The sequence below is a fragment of the Salmo trutta genome, chromosome 9 (genome assembly GCF_901001165.1).
Source record: "Salmo trutta chromosome 9, fSalTru1.1, whole genome shotgun sequence".
Classification (NCBI taxonomy): Eukaryota; Metazoa; Chordata; class Actinopteri; order Salmoniformes; family Salmonidae; genus Salmo; species Salmo trutta.
This window is the reverse complement of record NC_042965.1, coordinates 6,360,900-6,380,073: the sequence shown is the minus strand read 5'-3', so window position 1 is coordinate 6,380,073 and position 19,174 is coordinate 6,360,900. Positions and strand designations below refer to the sequence as shown.

The 19,174-nt window shown below is 43.1% G+C and overlaps 1 protein-coding gene across 1 annotated transcript in view; it reads left to right on the top strand.

Moving 5' to 3' along the window:
• Positions 1–1,319: 1,319 nt before the first annotated feature.
• The window catches only part of tmem161b (transmembrane protein 161B), a 42,548-nt gene continuing 24,693 nt past the window's right edge, over positions 1,320–19,174 (top strand). The window contains exon 1 of the mRNA XM_029762180.1: positions 1,320–1,538. Coding sequence (XP_029618040.1) covers positions 1,536–1,538 — 3 coding nt within the window. The 5' untranslated portion in view covers positions 1,320–1,535. The remainder of the gene's footprint in view (positions 1,539–19,174) is intronic.

The following is a 19,174-nucleotide window of genomic DNA, read 5'->3' as shown; positions in this document are numbered from 1 at the left end:
CTGGAGCGCGTGCTACGAGAGGGTGCTGCTATGGTGACTAGTGAGCTGAGATAGACCGGGGCTTTACCTAGCAGAGACTTGTAGATGACCTGGAGCCAGTGGGTTTGGCGTCGAGTATGAAGCGAGGGCCAGCCAACGAGAGCATACAGGTCGCAGTGGTGGGTAGTATATGGGGCTTTGGTGACAAAACAGATGACACTGTGATAGACTGCATCCAATTTGTTGAGTAGAGAGTTGGAGGCTATTTTGTAAATGACATCACCGATAACGTGATTTGATGTCCTTTTATCTGTGGCCAATGACCTTGAGCCTTCTTGGATGGGCCCTTCTAATGTAACTCTATGGCAGCACCCAAGGGGCTTCCATTTTCGAGCTCTCCCAGTTGATTTTGCAGTGATGTTGTGTCCCCATGAGTGACAGAATACTGAGCCAATCACGGCGCAACTAGAATACATTACCAACCCCCTACGCTCCATATTTTCAGCTGGCTGCCCCACCACTACAGAAAGCACTGCGCTAGGATGAAACACCTGTATTTTGGAGCTGCCTTACTCAAGAAAGAAAAAAAATAGACCATGTTTGTATATGGCTTTATTAACTCAATGATTCATTATTCATTTAATTCTTTTTACATTGTTTGCAAACTGATATGTGATGCGTATTAACGCCAAATAACATGCAAAACAGGCTAAAAAAAACACAAAACGTTTTATTTTTAGCTAAACAGGTGTATTTTTTTAATTGTATTTTTGTATGTTGTTATTTTGGCGTTAATACGCGTCACATAACAGAATGACGGGTCGCCACTGCACTTACTACAGAATCATTTATGTTTTCTTTTCAACTATTTATTGAAATGGTGCGTCATGTCAAATTAGGGCATAGGCTTCACTAAACTAGTACAACCCACTGTAGCGCATGAGGCTATTTCAAATTCGTAATAGGCAAATACCAGAAAAACTTCACCTGCCAAATAAAACATTTCTTAAACACTGCACATTCTTCTTTAGTTTTAACATTCAGATATTGTTGGGTTTCTCATCCGTTGACAGACTGGTGACAAGAAAAGTCACGTGTACGTTCAGTTCTTCCGTTCTAGGGGTCCTTAGGTACATTTATTGTGTTCTAAAATGCCTAAATAAAATCCATACATTACAATAGAAAGTATGCCATATTTCATTGTCCGTAAATATGGGTTTACATTAAAGATATCCGTATCAAATGCAATGCGCCAGGCTTTTGTTTAAAAGAATGTAACGCCCACATATGCCACACTGTAAACAGGCATATCCAGAGACGCCTATATACCCAGAGTCTTAGCGTGACCTCTACTGCAGTTGAAAACACTTGGGAACCGAGCTTGAATGAATTGGTCATTGAAATATAATTGCAGCAGTTTGATTTATAAATTAATTAATCTTAAATATCACCAACTTCAGAAAGGCTTATGTGCTCCGCGCCGCTCGATTTCCGACTCGGGGAGCTTAGTGTGACAGTTGTCGGCGTTAAGTCCATTTCAACACAACTGCATCAACATGGTGAGTATTCTATGCCACGGCAAGCTTACCATTAACACCAGTTAGCCGTTAGCTTGATATCAGACAGCAACAAGCTAACTAGCTAGATAATATTACACATCGGCTGCAGCACTAGCTCTTGATGCAGAACTTTCTAATATATACTGAAGTTTCACAACCAGATGTAATATTGCATGTTTAGTTCCAAGTCATGCACTCGGTTCCTGTGCTAGCTACCTAACGTTATCTAGGTAGCTGACGTTAGGTTAGCAAGTTAGCTACCTACCGGCAGGTAGCTATCGAACCTCAGACACCTGTGCAGTGAACTCCAATTAGTTACGATTACTAGCTAGCCAATGTTTTTATCCATCTTATTCTGACAACTACTTAGATTGCTGGAGAATTTGGCGCTCGTGATGCTCAGCGAACAACTAGAACCTTGCTAGCTTGCCATGTTCACTTAGCTTATGTCAATCATTGAGAATGTGCAGGTGGGGAAAGGTGTTTCTCACCTCTAGATAGAACACTCGTTTTGACCTCAGAATGCCCTCCGTGAGGCGGTATGCTTGTGGGTTATTTTCTGACTTGCCATGTTGTGATATTGCAGTTGATCAGCAATACACAGTATGTCCCTCGTACTTTTTTGCCTCTTATAATATTATGGTACTGGTAATGCTTGCTAAATCCCCAGGGCAGTCTGTTAAGAATAAGTTTAAACTCCTCAAGTTATACGTTGTATGGCACCGAATGTACAAACGATGTAACATAAAAGTAGGATCAGATGCCGTACAATCCCTTGGCATGTTCTAAAATTAAAATGAACTACCGAAGACCGAACAGTACAATTTATAACATTCTGAATGGGAAGATGGGCCTACCATCTCTGATCTAAATTTAGATTTACTATTGATGTACATTTATGTTTAGGTGAATTGTGTGTTATCATAAGGTCTCCTGAACTATAGGCCTAGGTTTGCGGAAGGTGAATTCTTAATTTAGTAGTTAGGTTACGCCAAAGTGCCTTATCTTTTTCAGATAGTGCTGGAATTCATTGCAATTTAAAAAAGGGACTTTGAAGCACTCATGGTTCATTTGTGAATAATGGAAGCACAGGTGTGAGATTTAGGATACTTTGTTGTCACTTCTAAGGATGCACTCACCCACTGAGTTTGGTCTTTGATATGCCAGTTATAAGCAGTTTATAACACATAACATCATGGAGATGCCTGTTTTAATGGCATTTATGTCTTCTTATGATGCCTGGGCTATTCAGATTGGACATTTAGATAAACTGTTAAGCTACATTGTCATTTGTGATGGTCAGTGCGACACACAGTCAGAAAGTCACTGATTTGCCTTACCTGTGCTTGCAGCTCTCATGCAATTGGCCCACGATTCACAGGTAAGGTGGCTGGAGTAAGCTGTTTTAATTGGGTGCACTATGGCTGCTCAATAGTAGATATGGATAATAGCCTAACAATAATCAATCAGTGCATGTGTAGCACACCCTTATTGTCTATTATTCACAAGTGATATTGGTCTACACAGAATTATTTAACTGACTTTGATATTCTTGTATGTTTTCTCTGTGAATCCATATTGCTAGTAGTGAGTACCCTTTCCAGGCAGGGAAACCTTGAAGCTTTCCACCAACTGTCAGCTTAACCAGAGAGCAGGGGGCAGTGGAGATGGGCTCCCCTCTCTGGTCTCCAGTTGGTTTCAGGGGCAAGATGGCAGGCCGCCTGTTGGGGGCGATTGAGCTTTGAGGTGTTTGTTATCTCCCCTGTGCCCCCCCTGGCCTTCATTTGGCCCCTGTGTGGATGGGGTCGTGGGGACTGGGGAAGATAAGAGAGCCCATGCTGATGTCCAATTTCCCCAGGCTTGGGACTCCTAGAGTACCCTATGGAGAATGTTCAAGACCGACCCAACTGTGTGTTAGTGTGTGTTTGACCTATATACCCTGTACATCCAAGAGTCTGCGAAATTCCATCCTGCCTGTTATTGTCAGATACCAGAGGTCACATTTCTCATAATGTCAGATCAAGAGTAAATTGCAACATTATGGGTCCTACTCCCCCCCCTCTGTGACTCTAGTGGAGGTATTGACTTTGGCTTTAAGAGTGCATGCTGCACTGTGTGATGCCTGCCTGGGGTCTCCCAAATTCCAGTCCCCCCCCCCACACACACGCATCTATTCCCTCCATCTTCTCTTCTGCATTCTCTACCCACATCTCCCTTCCCTCTCTCAAATCCAGTAATAGTCAATCTGTTGACCAAATCCCAACACATCAACACATTCAGTGGTCAGGTCAGAATCAGGAAACCAGTGAACTTAGAACACTTATTTTCTGCTCACAGAGCCTCAAGATGGTGCTACATCAGCAGATTCTGCAGTAGAGTACTCTTAGAGGGGAAAGTGAGGTAAAATTAGCCATAAAAATGCACTGTAGAAACACTATAAAAGTCGCCCTTTCATTCACATTTCTTCCCCCACATGACCTAATTTTCTCTCAGGGTAGCAGTCTCCCAGCTGATGGAAAAGGCAGTCTCAGCTGTCCAAGGCTTCTTGATGTATTCTGAGTCAGTGTTAATTTCGTCAACAAAAATAGTGACTAAAATATTCGTTAACACCAATCTTTCCATGGTAATTAACAAGACTATCGCTGACTAAATGGACCCAGAAAAAACTATAACTAAACAAAAATGACTTTTCTAAAACGAGACTAAACAAAATTCTCTGTGACTAAAATCTGACTACTAAATGGACTGGAAAATAGTTTTTGGAGCGATTTGAGAGCTTTTCAGTGATAAGCACAATCAATATTAGCTGCATATATGCGCTGTGCAAGCGTTGATTGTGGGCAGACAGTCTCCGCTCCTGCTCTGATTATATACATCTCGCAGGCAACTCTTGCTTCCCAGTAACTATTCAGTCACCACCAGCCTTCTAGTTAGCTACCCTTTGCTTGGTTAAGAAGCACCAGCTGCTTTACGAAATTAAAACCGAGCAGCGTTGAGCTTTAATAGTAAAACAACAGTTTAGCTATGTTTTCTCTCCCTTCAGTATAGAAAAGTAGGCCGTCTTAGTATTTGTAGTCTTGTTCAACCCATTTACATTTACATTTAAGTCATTTAGCAGACGCTCTTATCCAGAGCGACTTACAAATTGGTGCATTCACCGCTTCCTGTGTGAGGCAGGGTCGTACTCTGCGAATGTTGTAGAGCATGAACCTACAGGATCGGGTCACCGCCTTGATGTTAGTTGAGAACGACAGGGTGTTGTCCAGGATCACGCCAAGGTTCTTAGCACTCTGGGAGGAGGACACAATGAAGTTGTCAACCGTGATGGCGAGATCATGGAACGGGCAGTCCTTCCCCGGGAGGAAGAGCAGCTCCGTCTTGCCGAGGTTCAGCTTGAGGTGGTGATCCGTCATCCACACTGATATGTCTGCCAGACATGCAGAGATGAGATTCGCCACCTGGTTATCAGAAGGGGGAAAGGAGAAGATTAATTGTGTGTCGTCTGCATAGCAATGATAGGAGAGACCATGTGAGGATATGACAGAGCCAAGTGACTTGGTGTATAGCGAGAATAGGAGAGGGCCTAGAACAGAGCCCTGGGGGACACCAGTGGTGAGAGCACGTGGTGCGGAGACAGATTCTCGCCACGCCACCTGGTAGGAGCGACCTGTCAGGTAGGACGCAATCCAAGCGTGGGCCGCGCCGGAGATGCCCAACTCGGAGAGGGTGGAGAGGAGGATCTGATGGTTCACAGATTCAAAGGCAGCCGATAGGTCTAGAAGGATGAGAGCAGAGGAGAGAGAGTTAGCTTTAGCAGTGCGGAGCGCCTCCGTGACACAGAGAAGAGCAGTCTCAGTTGAATGACCAGTCTTGAAACCTGACTGATTTGGATCAAGAAGGTCATTCTGAGAGAGATAGCAGAAGAGCTGGCCAAGGACGGCACGTTCAAGAGTTTTGGAGAGAAAAGAAAGAAGGGATACTGGTCTGTAGTTGTTGACATCGGAGGGATCGAGTGTAGGTTTTTTCAGAAGGGGTGCAACTCTCGCTCTCTTGAAGACGGAAGGGACGTAGCCAGCGGTCAATGATGAGTTGATGAGCGGGGTGAGGTAAGGGAGAAGGTCTCCGGAAATGGTCTGGAGAAGAGAGGAGGGGATAGGGTCAAGCGGGAAGGTTGTTGGGCGGCCGGCCGGCACAAGACGCGAGATTTCATCTGGAGAGAGAGGGGAGAAAGAGGTCAAAGCACAGGGTAGGGCAGTGTGAGCAGGACCAGCAGTGTCGTTTGACTTAGCAAACGAGGATCGGATGTCGTCGACCTTCTTTCCAAAATGGTTGACGAAGTCATCCGCAGGGAGGGGGGGGGGGATTCAGGAGGGAGGAGAAGGTGGCAAAGAGCTTCCTAGGGTTAGAGGCAGATGCTTGGAATTTAGAGTGATAGAAAGTGGCTTTAGCAGCAGAGACAGAAGAGGAAAATGTAGAGAGGAGGGAGTGAAAGGATGCCAGGTCCGCTGTGAGGCGAGTTTTCCTCCATTTCCGCCCTGTTCTGTGAGCTCGCAATGAGTCGTCGAGCCACGGAGCAGGAGGGGAAGACCGAGCCGGCCTGGAGGATAGGGGACATAGAGAGTCAAAGGATGCAGAGAGGAGGGTTGAGGAGGCAGAATCAGGAGAAGGTTTGAGCAGAGGGAAGAGATGATAGGATGGAAGAGGAGAGAGTAGCGGGGGAGAGAGAGCGAAGGTTGGGACGGCGCAATACCATCCGAGTAGGGGCAGAGTGAGAAGTGTTGGATGAGAGCGAGAGGGAAAAGGATACAAGGTAGTGGTCGGAGACTTGGAGGGGAGTTGCAATGAGATTAGTGGAAGAACAGCATCTAGTAAAGATGAGGTCAAGCGTATTGCCTGCCTTGTGAGTAGGGGGGGAAGGTGAGAGGGTGAGGTCAAAAGAGGAGAGGACTGGAAAGAAGGAGGCAGAGAGGAATGAGTCAAAGGTAGACGTGGGGAGGTTAAAGTCACCCAGAACTGTGAGAGGTGAGCCATCCTCAGGAAAGGAACTTATCAAGGCGTCAAGCTCATTGATGAACTCTCCAAGGGAACCTGGAGGGCAATAAATGAGTAGGATGTTAAGCTTGAAAGGGCTGGTAACTGTGACAGCATGGAATTCAAAGGAGGCGATAGACAGATGGGTAAGCGGAGAAAGAGAGAATGTCCACTTGGGAGAGATGAGGATCCCAGTGCCACCACCCCGCTGACCAGAAGCTCTCGGGGTGTGCGAGAACACGTGGGCAGAAGAGGAGAGAGCAGTAGGAGTAGCAGTGTTATCTGTGGTAATCCATGTTTCCGTCAGTGCCAAGAAGTCGGGGGACTGGAGGGTAGCATAGGCTGAGATGAACTCTGCCTTGTTGGCCGCAGATCGGCAGTTCCAGAGGCTGCTGGAGACCTGGAACTCCACGTGGGTCGTGCGCACTGGGACCACCAGGTTAGAGTGGCAGCGGCCACGCGGTGTGAAGCGTTTGTATGGCCTGTGCAGAGAGGAGAGAACAGGGATAGACAGACACATAGTTGACAGGCTACAGAAGAGGCTACGCTAATGCAAAGGAGATTGGAATGACAAGTGGACTACACGTCTCGAATGTTCAGAAAGTTAAGCTTACGTTGCAAAAATCTTGTTGACTAAAATGATTAAAATGATACAGTTCTGCTGGCTGGTGAAGTAGGCTAGCTAGCAGTGGCTGCGTTGTTGACTTTGTTTGAAAGTGTAGCTGGCTAGGTAACCTCGATAGTTTCAGTGCTACACCTTATCATGATACAAAGGCAACTATGTAGCTAGCTAACACTAGCTAACCTGACTAGCTAACCTTGATAATTACTCTAAACTACACAATTATCTTAGATACAAAGACAGCAAAGACAACTATGTAGTTAGCTAACACTACACTAATCAAATCGTTCCGTTGTAATGTATTAGTTTCTACAGTGCTGCTAGTCGGTAGAAGTTGACTAGCTAGCTTGCAGTTGTTGACTAAGTAGGAGAACGGTGGCGCGGCGCGGCGGACGAAAATAGCTGGCTAGCTAACCTCGATAATTACTCTAAACTACACAATTATCTTTGATACAAAGACAGCTAAGTAGCTAGCTAAGGAATTGCTCAGATCAAACAAATCAAACCGTTGTAATGTAAAGAGATGTAATATTACCTGCGGAGCGGGGTGCAGCACGACTACTCGCTCCAAACCCGGAAGTGAGACACTCCCACTTTCCCCACTGCATTTCATAGCCAGGTTCTGGAGCTAATGCAGCCAAGTCTCCTTATTTTCATCAGAGAAAACGTCTTGGTTCTAGCCCTTACCGTTCAAAAGATATAACCCATAACAACGGCACTACGTTTTTTTTCACTACGTTTCTTTTTAAAATGCATTGGGTACTTGCGGACCATTAACCATTTGTTTAGGCTACACCTTGTTCAGTCATGATACCTCATTGGCTAGCTATAGATAACAATCTAGGGCGTGTTCAGTAGGATGAAACATTTTGGAACGTTCACATAGCATGTTTCTATGTAGAACAAACGTGTGTCTGACATTTTTGAATAAGGAATAACATCACCTCTTCATGGAATGTCTATCTGCAACGTTCAAGAACATTTTGCAATGGAACGTGGCCCTGGTAACATTATCGTTAGCCTTAATGCAAACATTTGGTGCCACAGAAGAAAGGAAAGGGATAGCAACAGTGTCTAAAGGGAAAAATGAATTTATTTTGAGTTAATGTGGACCCAGTGACTCAGACTTGAGCACTTGGACCAGGACTCGAGCACTGGAACTCAGACTTCAGCCAAAGGGACTTGTGACACGACTCATGACTTGACCATTGTTGACTCAGACTTGGACTCGAGCACAGGGGACTTGGGATTCGGACGAAAGGTTTAGTGACTTGACCACATCACTGGGCAGTCATTAGCTCCTGTTCAAAGTAATGAGCCCCTGTTCTACTTTGGACACCAATGTGGCTGCGGGGTCTGTAGAATGTTGATAACAATGGTAATGATGCCACCGAGTGACGGAGGTGCAACCCATACTACTTTTATTTACAGTAGCAGTCAAAAGTTTGGACACACCTACTCATTCAAGTTATTTTTTTTAAACTATTTTCTACATTGTAGAATAATAGTGAAGACATCAAAACTATTAAATAAAACTTATGGAATCATGCAGTAACCAAAAAACTGTTAAACAAATATATTAAATATTTGAGATTCTTCAAAGTAGCCACCCTTTGCGTTGATAACAGCTTTGCACACTCTTTGCATTCCCTCAACCAACTGGAATGCTTTTCCAACAGTCTTGGAGTTCCCACATATGCTGAGCACTTGTTGGCTACTTTCTCTTCACTCTGCGGTACAACTCTTCCCAAACCAGCTCAACTGGGTTGAGGGCGGGTGATTGTGGAGCCCAGGTCATCTGATGCAGCACTCCATCACTCTCCTTCTTGGTCAAATAGCCCTTACACAGCCTTGAGGTGTGTTGGGTCATTGTCCTGTTAAAAAAAAAATGCTTGTCCCACTAAGATCAATACAGATGGAATGGTGAATCACTGCAGAATGCTGTGGTAGCAACGCTGGTTAAGTGTGCCTTGAATTCTAAATAAATCACTGACTCTGTCACCAGCAAAGCACTCCCACACCATCACACATCCTCTTCCATGCTTCACCATGGGAACCGCAGATGCGGAGATCATCCGTCCACCTACTATGCATCTAAAAAAGACACGGCGGTTGGAACCAAAAATCTGAAATTTGGACTCATCAGACCAAAGGACAGATTTCCACCGGTCTTATGTCCATTGCTCATGTTTCTTGGCCCCAGCAAGTCTCTTCTTATTGGTGTCCTTTAGTAGTGGTTTCTTTACAGCAATTTGACCATGAAAGCCTGATTCACGCAGTCTCCCCTGAACAGTTGATGTTGAGATGTGTCTGTTACTTGAACTCTGAAGCATTTATTTGGGCTGCAATCTGAGGTGCAGTTAACTCTAATGAACTTATCCTCTGCAGCAGAGGTAACTCTGGGGCTTCCTTTCCTGTGGTGGTCCTCATGAGACGGTTTCATCATAGCGTTTAATGGTTTTTGTGACTGCACTTGTAGAAACTTTTTTACGGATTGACTGACCTTAATTTCTTAAGGTAATGATGGACTGTCGTTTCTCTTTGCTTATTTGAGCTGTTCTTGCCATCATATGGACTTGGTATTTTACCAAATAGGGCTATCTTCTGTATACCACCCCTACCATGTCACAACACAACTGATTCGCTCAAACGCATTACGGAAAGAAATTCCACAAATTAACTTAACAAGGCACACCTGTTAATTGAAATGCATTCCAGGTGACTACCTCACCACGCACTCCTCCATCTTACTCATCAAGTTTGCAGATGACACAACAGTAGTAGGCCTGATTACCAACAATGATGAGACAGTCTACAGGTGGAGGTGAGGGCCCTGGGAGTGTGGTGCCATTACCTCTCACTCAATGTCAACAATGATCGTGGACTTCAGGAAACAGCAGAGGGAGCATCCCCCTATCCACACCGACTGGACCGCAGTGGAGAAGGTGGAAAGCTTCAAGTTCCTCAGTGTACACATCACTGACAAACTGAAATGGTCCACCCACACAGACAGTGTCGTGAAGAAGGTGCAACAGCGCCTCTTCAACCTCAGGAGGCTGAAAAAATTTGGCATGGTACTTTTTTAAAGATGCACAATTGAGAGCATCCTGTCGGGCTGTATCACTGCCTGGTACGGAAACTGCACCGCCCACAACCGCAGGGCTTTCCAGAGGGTGGTGCGGTCTGCCCAACACATCACCGGGGCAAACTACCTGCCCTCCAGGACGCCTAAAGCACCCAATGTCACAGGAAGGCTAAAAGGATCATCATGGACAACAACCACCCGAGCCACTGCCTATTTACCCCGCTATCATCCAGAAGGCGAGGTCAGTACAGGTGCATCAAAGCTGGGACCGAGAGACTGAGAAACAGTTTCTATCTCAAGGCCATCAGACTGTTAAATAGCCATCACTAGCACCTTAGAGGCTGCTGCCCTATATGCATAGACTTGAAATCACTGGCCACTTTAATAATGTTTACATATTTTGCATTGCTCATCTCATATGTATATACTGTATTCTATTCTACTGTATTTTAGTCTTTGCCACTCTGACATTACTCGCCCAAATATTTATATATTCTTAATTCCATTCCTTACTTTAGATTTGTGTGTGTTGTGACATCTTTGATATTACTTGTTCGATAATGCTGCACTGTTGGAGCTAGAAACACAAGCATTTCGCTGCACCCGCAATAACATCTGCTAAACATGTGTATGTGACTGATTTGGATTTGAGAGAATGCCAAGACTATGCGACGCTGTTTTTTTTTTGGTTACTACATGATTCCATATGTTATTTCATGGTTTTGATGTCTTCACTATTATTCTACATGAAGAAAATAGTAAAAAAAAAACTAAGAAACCCTTGAATGAGTAGGTGTGTCAACTTTTGACTGGTACTGTATGTTTGTCATATTTCTGCTGTTGGGAAGAGAATAGGATGTTATGCAGAAAATATGTTGGTAGGAAAAGGCTATGTATGTTTGCACATATAAGTCAGTGATTTTATATTTACTACAAGTTAATGAGGCATACCAATGTGGCGTGTGACTAAAATGTGGCACATGAAAGGGCATTTTGTTGACCACAATGGCCCACTGTTTTCGTCAGTTTGACAATAACTCGACTCAATCATTATTGAAATGACAAAAATGTGTCTTAAGATTTAGTGCTATTTAAAGGCCTACATTCGTGTGTGTGTATGCGGGCGCGCATCCATATGAGTACGTGCTGATATGGCTAAGCCCACTTATTAGGGTAAAAGTTGGCCTACCCTACACTGACCGTGTAAAGTAACAGCACGATATGAATGATTCTACCCAGCCTGTTTAAGAGAGTATTGATCCGTTAGGGTTGAAACTAAATCCCCTGTGCTAAAGCCTAAGCTGGCTATCACAGGACCAGCTTCCCACTGTTGAGTGCTGCTTGTTCTCAGATGAGCATCATAGGTGCTGAGAGTCACACATTTTCTTTTATTGCCACCGATGGCCGTTTTTGCAAGTGCCTCAAATGTACCAATAAAAACATTTAATGGTCTCACTTCTTTGTTACTGCAGTTGTATATCATAACTGAAGAAGTGCACTTTGCTGCTGTGTAGCCTACTCCATTGTTGGAAATTACAGTGGATGAATTGTTGGACTTTCAGGGGGAGTGTGTATGAGCGATTCTGCATTGTACAGTATTAACAGTCCTAAATGGGTATCTTAGAGACCCTTTTTTTTTATTGGAGTGTACTTGAATTGACGCTGGGTTAGATATGTACTCTCGTAAGTTGCTTACTAAGCCTTATCAAATTGTTTCCTAATATTATTTCTCTATAAATCCCTCATGTAATTGAGTTTGTCTACTGCACGAAGTTGGTTCAAACTCATGTCTGAAAACACATGCTACACTGCAACTCTATTAGTGGCTCAGGAAATTGTTTCAATAATGATTTGTTCAGTTTCTTCCCTAACAGCCCATAACCTGTTATCTTCAAAGGACTAAAATCAAATCGAATTGTATTTGTCAAATGTGCTGAATACAACAGACCTTACAGGGAAATGCTAACTTACAAGTCCTTAACCAACAATGCAGTTTTAATAAAATCCCTAAAAAAGTAAGGAATAACAAATAATTAAAGAGCAGCAGTAAATAACAATAGCGGGGCTATATACAGGGGGTACCGGTACAGAGTCAATGTGTGGGGGGCACCTGTGTCGAGGTAATTACGTACATGTAGGTAGAGTTATTAAAGTGACTGTATATATAATAACAGAGTAGCGGCAGCGCGGGGGGGTCGGGCAATGCAAATAGTCTGGGTAGGCATTTGCTTAGCTGTTCAGGAATTGTATGGCTTGGGGTAGAAGCTGTTTAGAAGCCTCTTGGATCTAGACTTGGCGCTCCGGTTCCGCGCGATAGCAGAGAGAACAGTCTATGACTACGGTGGCTGGAGTCTTTGACAACACCGCCTGGTATAGAGGTCCTGGATGGCAGGAAGCTTTGCCCCGGTGATGTGCTGGGCTTTACACACTACCCTCTGTAGTGCCTTGCGGTCGGAGGCCGAGTAGTTGCCATACCAGGCAGTGATGCAACCCGTCAGGATGCTCTCAATGGTGCAGCTGTAGAACCTTTTGAGGATCTGAGGATGGAAGGACTAAAGAGAAAGTGGATGAAGTGAACTCTCAAAGCACAATTTCTAAAGCATTTTGAAATGCTTTAGACTCTCCTCCATAATCCATATCAGTAAAAGCAGTCACGACCAATTTCTAAAAACAGTATTCAGACCCTTTACTCAGTACTTTGTTGAAGCACCTTGGCAGCGATTACAGCCTTGAGTCTTCTTGGGTATGAAGCTACATGCTTGGTACACCTGTATTTGGGGAGTTTCTCCCATTCTTCTCTGCAGATCCTCTCAATCTCTGTCAGGTTGGATGGGGAGCGTCGCTGCACAGCTATTTTCAGGTTTCTCCAGAGATGTTCGATCTGGTTCAAGTCCGGGCTCTGGCTGGGCCACACAAGGACATTCAGAGCCTTCTCCCGAAGCCACTCCTGCGTTGTCTTGGCTGTATGCTTAGGTTCATTGTCCTGTTGGAAGGTGAACCTTTGCCCCAGTCTGAGGTCCTGAGCGCTCTGGAGCAGGTTTTCATCAAGGATCTCTCTGTACTTTGCTCTGTTCATGAGGAGTGGCTTCCGTCTGGCCACTTTGCCATAAAGGCCTTATTGGTGGAGTGTTGCAGAGATGGTTGTCCTTCTGGAAGGTTCTCCCATCTCCACAGAGGAACTCTGGAGCTCTGTCAGAGTTCTTGGTCACCTCCCTGACCAAGGCCCTTCTCCCCCGATTGCTCAGTTTGGCCGGGCGGCCAGATCTAGGAAGAGACTTGGTGGTTCCAAACTTCTTTCATTTTTGAAAGATGGAGGCCACTGTTCATGTGTACTTCATATGCTGTGCTTCGACACAATCCTGTCTCGGAGCTTTACGGACAATTCCTTCGACCTCGGAATACTTTCCGAATGCACTGTATGCAAATAGCCATTGCCATATGGAAATGTGCCATTCACTTTGAACTTGACTTTTTACAGCATGAGCACTCTGATGTGCTTCTTTTGAGATCAAAGCAAGAGCTGCATGTAGCCACCTGTGCACATTTTTTTCAATCTGAGTTATTAGTCCAGTTATAGCTCATTTCTAGTCAATAGTGGGGGAGTGGTTGCTTCCTTCAAGAGCACAAAACGTGTGCATTTCTACACATCTTTGAAAAGCAAGTCCGGTAAAGAGCTTTGTTTGTCTTAAAGGGGCAGTGTTGTATTGAGAAGGTCTTGAATAAGCTAAGTAGCCAATAGGCAGAGGCTAGCATAATTTTGGATTCTCTGTAATAATGGTATGGGAATAATATATTTTTTTGTAAATAAGTCGTTTCTTGCATCAAACTACACATTTTTCAGTCACCTTCTAAGAGGATAAACAGGTTGTGTAGCCCTACTTGTTGTTTTTCAAAAGCTCATGGAATGTACAGTAGGCTTACATTGAACACCACACATTGGCTGCTACTGTAGGCTGAATGATAGAACAGCTATTTCCATGTTAAAATGTTATGGGTTGCATGTTTCATAGTTTTTTATGGTAGGCCCCTGGTAGGCCTACATTATGATCAAATAGTCACAGTAGCCTACTTGGCCTCTGTTAAAACAAACTTAAAGCGGGTACAGCCTCAGTGTTCTCAGTAAATGCATGCTGGAAGTTGCGCACAATTTTCACAATGTTCAAGTTTTGCTCTCAGCAGACCTGAAATTTGCTCAGTGCCAGATTTATTTATTTTTTAACATTGGTTATGACCTGCAATATCTGCAGGTTTTTAGGAAAATAAGCTTGTTTACTCTCATGTTTTGGTCGGGAGGAAAAGACGGTGAAATGACATTGAGGGACAACTAACCCCGCTTTCCACTCTTACCTGTCCCTATCTCAACTCAGTTGAAGGTCATTGTAGAAGTTGGCGTACCCTTCCCAAATTGATGTAATCTAATCAAACGTAAACAAGACTTCCATTCTTTGCTTTGCAGTGACTTTGCAGTGCTTTGCACAGTTTTAATGAGACATGTTGCATAAATAGTAGGCTGTGAACAGCCACACCATAATCTCTAGGCCTATGGAGTCTAGGCCCCAGTACTGTACATTTTAGTCATTTAGCACACTCTTATCCAGAGTGACTTACAGTAGTGAGAGTGCATTCATTTTATTCCCTCCATACTGGTCCCACATGGGAATCCAAACCACAACCCTGACGTTGCAAGCGCATTGAGCAACAGGATCCCGCATTGTTTAATGTGACTGCAAAGTTTAATTTTTTTAAAATATATATTGCCAGTAACCTCACTATACGATGTTATCACTTTACTTAGGCGCCTTTATTGCTATTCTCATGATTCTATATGTTTTGCGATTCAATACTGCGATTTGATGTTCCTAACATGTCTGCTGCAGAGAAACGAGTTTTGATCAGTCAGGGAAATCAAAGTGCTGAAAACATGTTGGCTCACTATTTAAAAAGAAGATGGACAACAAGCTATAGTTTTGGCGCAGGTACAGCCGACTAACAGAGGGGGGTGGGTTAAATAAGGAAGTCATTTCAGTTGAATACATTCAGTTGTACAACTGACTAGGTATCCCCCTTTCTCTTTCCTAACAGTGTTTTCTGTAAGTAGGCGTACATGGAGTAGCCAGCCAACTAGAAAAAGTAGCCAGCCAGGGAGTTATTAAAGAAGAAGCTGTATTTTGCTTACTTCTGTCTTGATTCCACATGAAATACACAACTATATACTTTAACGACTTTACCTCCCAGCGTTGTAAAATTAGTTGTGTATTCAGTAGAAAGACAACTTTAAAGTTACTGAAAATGTATGAATTCAGTGTGAGTTGTTTTGGATATCGCCTATATGATCGGGGGTATTTTCTAAGTAAGGTAACCTTTTTTAACATTAAATCTGTTTTGAGATTAAAGCCATAGTTACTGTTTTACTGCAAGATATAAATTGCCACACTGATGTTTGTTCTTCAAATTATGTATTTTATTGGCTCTGCTGCTCTGGACACTTAAGGTAAGGAAACCAATTTTGTTTTGTAATTTGGGTGAATAATCGCTTTTTACAGTTTGGCCTGTCAATCATTCACTCTGGGTGGGATTGTCAGGGGAGGGGGCAGGATGTTTGAGTCACAGAATTGGTAGGGTTTCAGACCTGTCAATCACTGTGGGTGGGACTTTGAGGGAAGGCGGTAGATTAGTAATCTAGTCTGAAAAACGAGTCTTCCAATTAAATGTATTGTTGCAAAAACCTAAGAATAAAGGTTGTGTTCTGTCAAGAGCATAGATTCTGTCATAAACATTGATTCCCTGTTGAGAAACAATATAGAATTGCAGGGAAAGGGTTTTAAAGTTACGATTTGAAAAAAGAAGCCGGTGTTAAATTTTGCTACATAGAAAGCAGCAGTCGACACTTTACTCAAATCAGTAGGCCTATATCAATATATTTAATAATGCCATATACAGTGCCTTCAGAAAGTATTCACACCCCTTGACTTTTTCAACATTTTGTTGTGATACAGCCTGAATTTTAAATGGTTGAATTTAAAATGTTGTCACTGACCCATCATCAACCCATCATGTCAACGTGGAATTATGTTTTTAGCCATTTTTACAAATGTATTAAAAATGAGAAGCTTAAATGTCTAGAGATAAAGGATTCAACCACAAAGACCAAGGTTTTTTTTCAAAGGCCTTGCAAAGAAGGGCAGCTATTGGTACATGAGTAAAACAAAAAAAGCAGACATTAAATATCCCTTTGAATATGGTGAAGTTATTAAATACACTTTGGATGGTGTATCAATACACCCAGTCACTACAAAGATACAGGCGTCCTTCTGAACTTCGTTGCCAGAGAGAAAGGAAACCGCTCAAGGATTTCGCCATGTGGGCAATGGTAATTTTTAAACAATTACAGAGTTTAATGGCTGTGATAAGAGAACTGAGGATGGATCGACAAAATGTTAGTTACTCCTAGGGTTGCACATTTTGGGGAATATTCAGAGGTGGAAACTTTCCTTGGGAATTAACTGGAATATATGGGAATTAACAGAAATATATGCAAATGAATATTAATACCATTTAAATGTAGATGTTTGCATTGGATATATTTACCATATAATATGGATACGAACAAAAACCTTTTACCTTATCATAAGAGTACATAATTGCAAATTATTAAATCCTTCCAATATAAATAAAAATGTTGTTAGGAATTGAACTTTAATTAAATGAGTTGACTCTTCACATGTGATGATTTCACTGAACAACAAAAGAAAGAAAGGGAATATTGAATGATCCTCAATGATCCATCGCATCTCCCAAAATTGTTTTCAACATACATCTGTAAAATGAGTCTAGGAACTAAAGCTTTGATTGCCTTCCCCAAAGTCCCTTCAGCCAGGTGGCTGAGGAAATATGTTGGCACGACTGCCATATTACATCTCCATCCCAAAGCCCTTGCTTGGAAGTGTACTTCGCCAGACTGCCAAGAACCTTGCCCTCATCCAGGCCAAGGTGGCGAGACACGGTAGTGATGACACCATTGGCCTTGTTGATCTCTGCATCAAACAGGATGCTCTTGCCAGCATACTTGGGGTCCAACATGTATGAGCTTCAGGCAGAAGTCTTCACGCTTTTTGATGTATTTCAGAACTGCAGCTTCATCTGCTTGGAGCAACAGTGAAGTGGGCAGGGCAGTACAGATTTATTATCTTACATCTGCAAGCAGAGTCTGAACATCAGACAGGATGGCATTGTCTCCCTCAATCCGTGCAATGACTACTGCTATAGGTTTCAGGCTGCTTACCACTCTCCCAAAATACATCCATCATCCAGAAGGATCCTCTTGGTGTGGCTGTCCATATCAGCATACTGTGATATGGCCATTTCTTGGAGAGACTCCTTCCCCACCAGGAGACTGTCGTCACATGATGACAACACCACCCCAACGGGTGTTGCTGGGCAGCTTCAATGTGGTGCTCTTATCCTTCTCACTTTGCTTGGTGAGGTAGGTTGCTGCTATAACTTGATGACCCTTCAAATACCTAACCATTTCCTTGGCTCTCTTGTAGAGCGTTTTCAGTGCCATGATGTCCTTGAGGAGCAAATTCAATGCATGAGCAGCACAGCCAATGGGTAGGACTACTCCACTTTAGACCAAGCATCCTTCATGTTCGCAGCATTGTCTGTCACCAGTGCAAATACCTTATGTGATCCAACATATATGATTTGGCACAGTGTTTACAAATGTACACAGCTTTTCCTTCTACATTGGCTGCAGTGAAATGTCTTCACACATCAGATAGTGCCCATGGCATTTTCCTTTAAAGATTAGAAAAAAATGAGTAAAAAAAACAAATACAATTCCATGTACAGATAAATATTTTATCTAACTTCTTAACTATTTATCTTACAAAGGAGTTGTTTAAAAATGAAACATGTATGGAAACAGGTGAATTAACACTCCTCAGTTAGCATGCTCAAGCAAGCTAAAATCCACATGTTAGCAAAAACTAACTAGCGTGTCCGGTTTGGTCAGCATGTTAGACTTATCTAGACAGACACACCGCTGTAATCGCTGCCAAAGTTGATTCTAACATGTATTGACTCATGGTTGTGAATACTTGTGTAAATTTGTCTTTCTGTATTTCCTGTCAAAATGTGCACACATTTCTAAAAACATGTTTTCACTGTCATTATGGGGTATTGTGTACAGATGGCTGATTTTTAATTCAGGCTGTAACACAGCAAAATGTGGAATAAGTCAAGGGGTGTGTACATTCTGAAGGCATTTTAAGTATCATGACATTAGCTTTTATAATACTCAATCTGTGTTCTTTTATATTCAACATCTTCATCAAATGTTTTCATATTTTATCTGCAGATAATTGCAAAAAAAGCAGTAGTAGCCTAGTATGCAAATTAGGGAGCCAAATAAATGTCTCTCGCCGATGATTCGATTCCGTTCACCTAAAAGATCCTTTTTAAAACAGCCGTTCGGTGGCGAACAACCCATTACTTTGCTACACTCACGAGTCACTTTAGGGGTCACTGGCAAGTCTCGACATGGGCTTAGAATCTTGGGAAAATACTCACAATCTTTGGTTTACTTGTTTACTTACTATGGACATGCAATGTATTTATATGATTTATGAATATCAAAGGGATATTGGAGATTGATTTTATTCAGTCAGTTTTTTTTTTTTTTTTTTTAAATGTACTGTTTTCTTCGCAAGCCATAGCTGCAGCCATAGCTGCAACTCCCGTACAGACTCGGGAGAGGTGAAGGTCGAGAGCCATGCGTCCTCCGAAATACGACACTGTCAAGCCGCACTCCTTCTTGCCACACTGGTCGCTTAACTCGGAAGCCAGCCGCACCAATGTGTCTGAGGAAGCACTGTACAACTGGCGACCGAAGTCAAT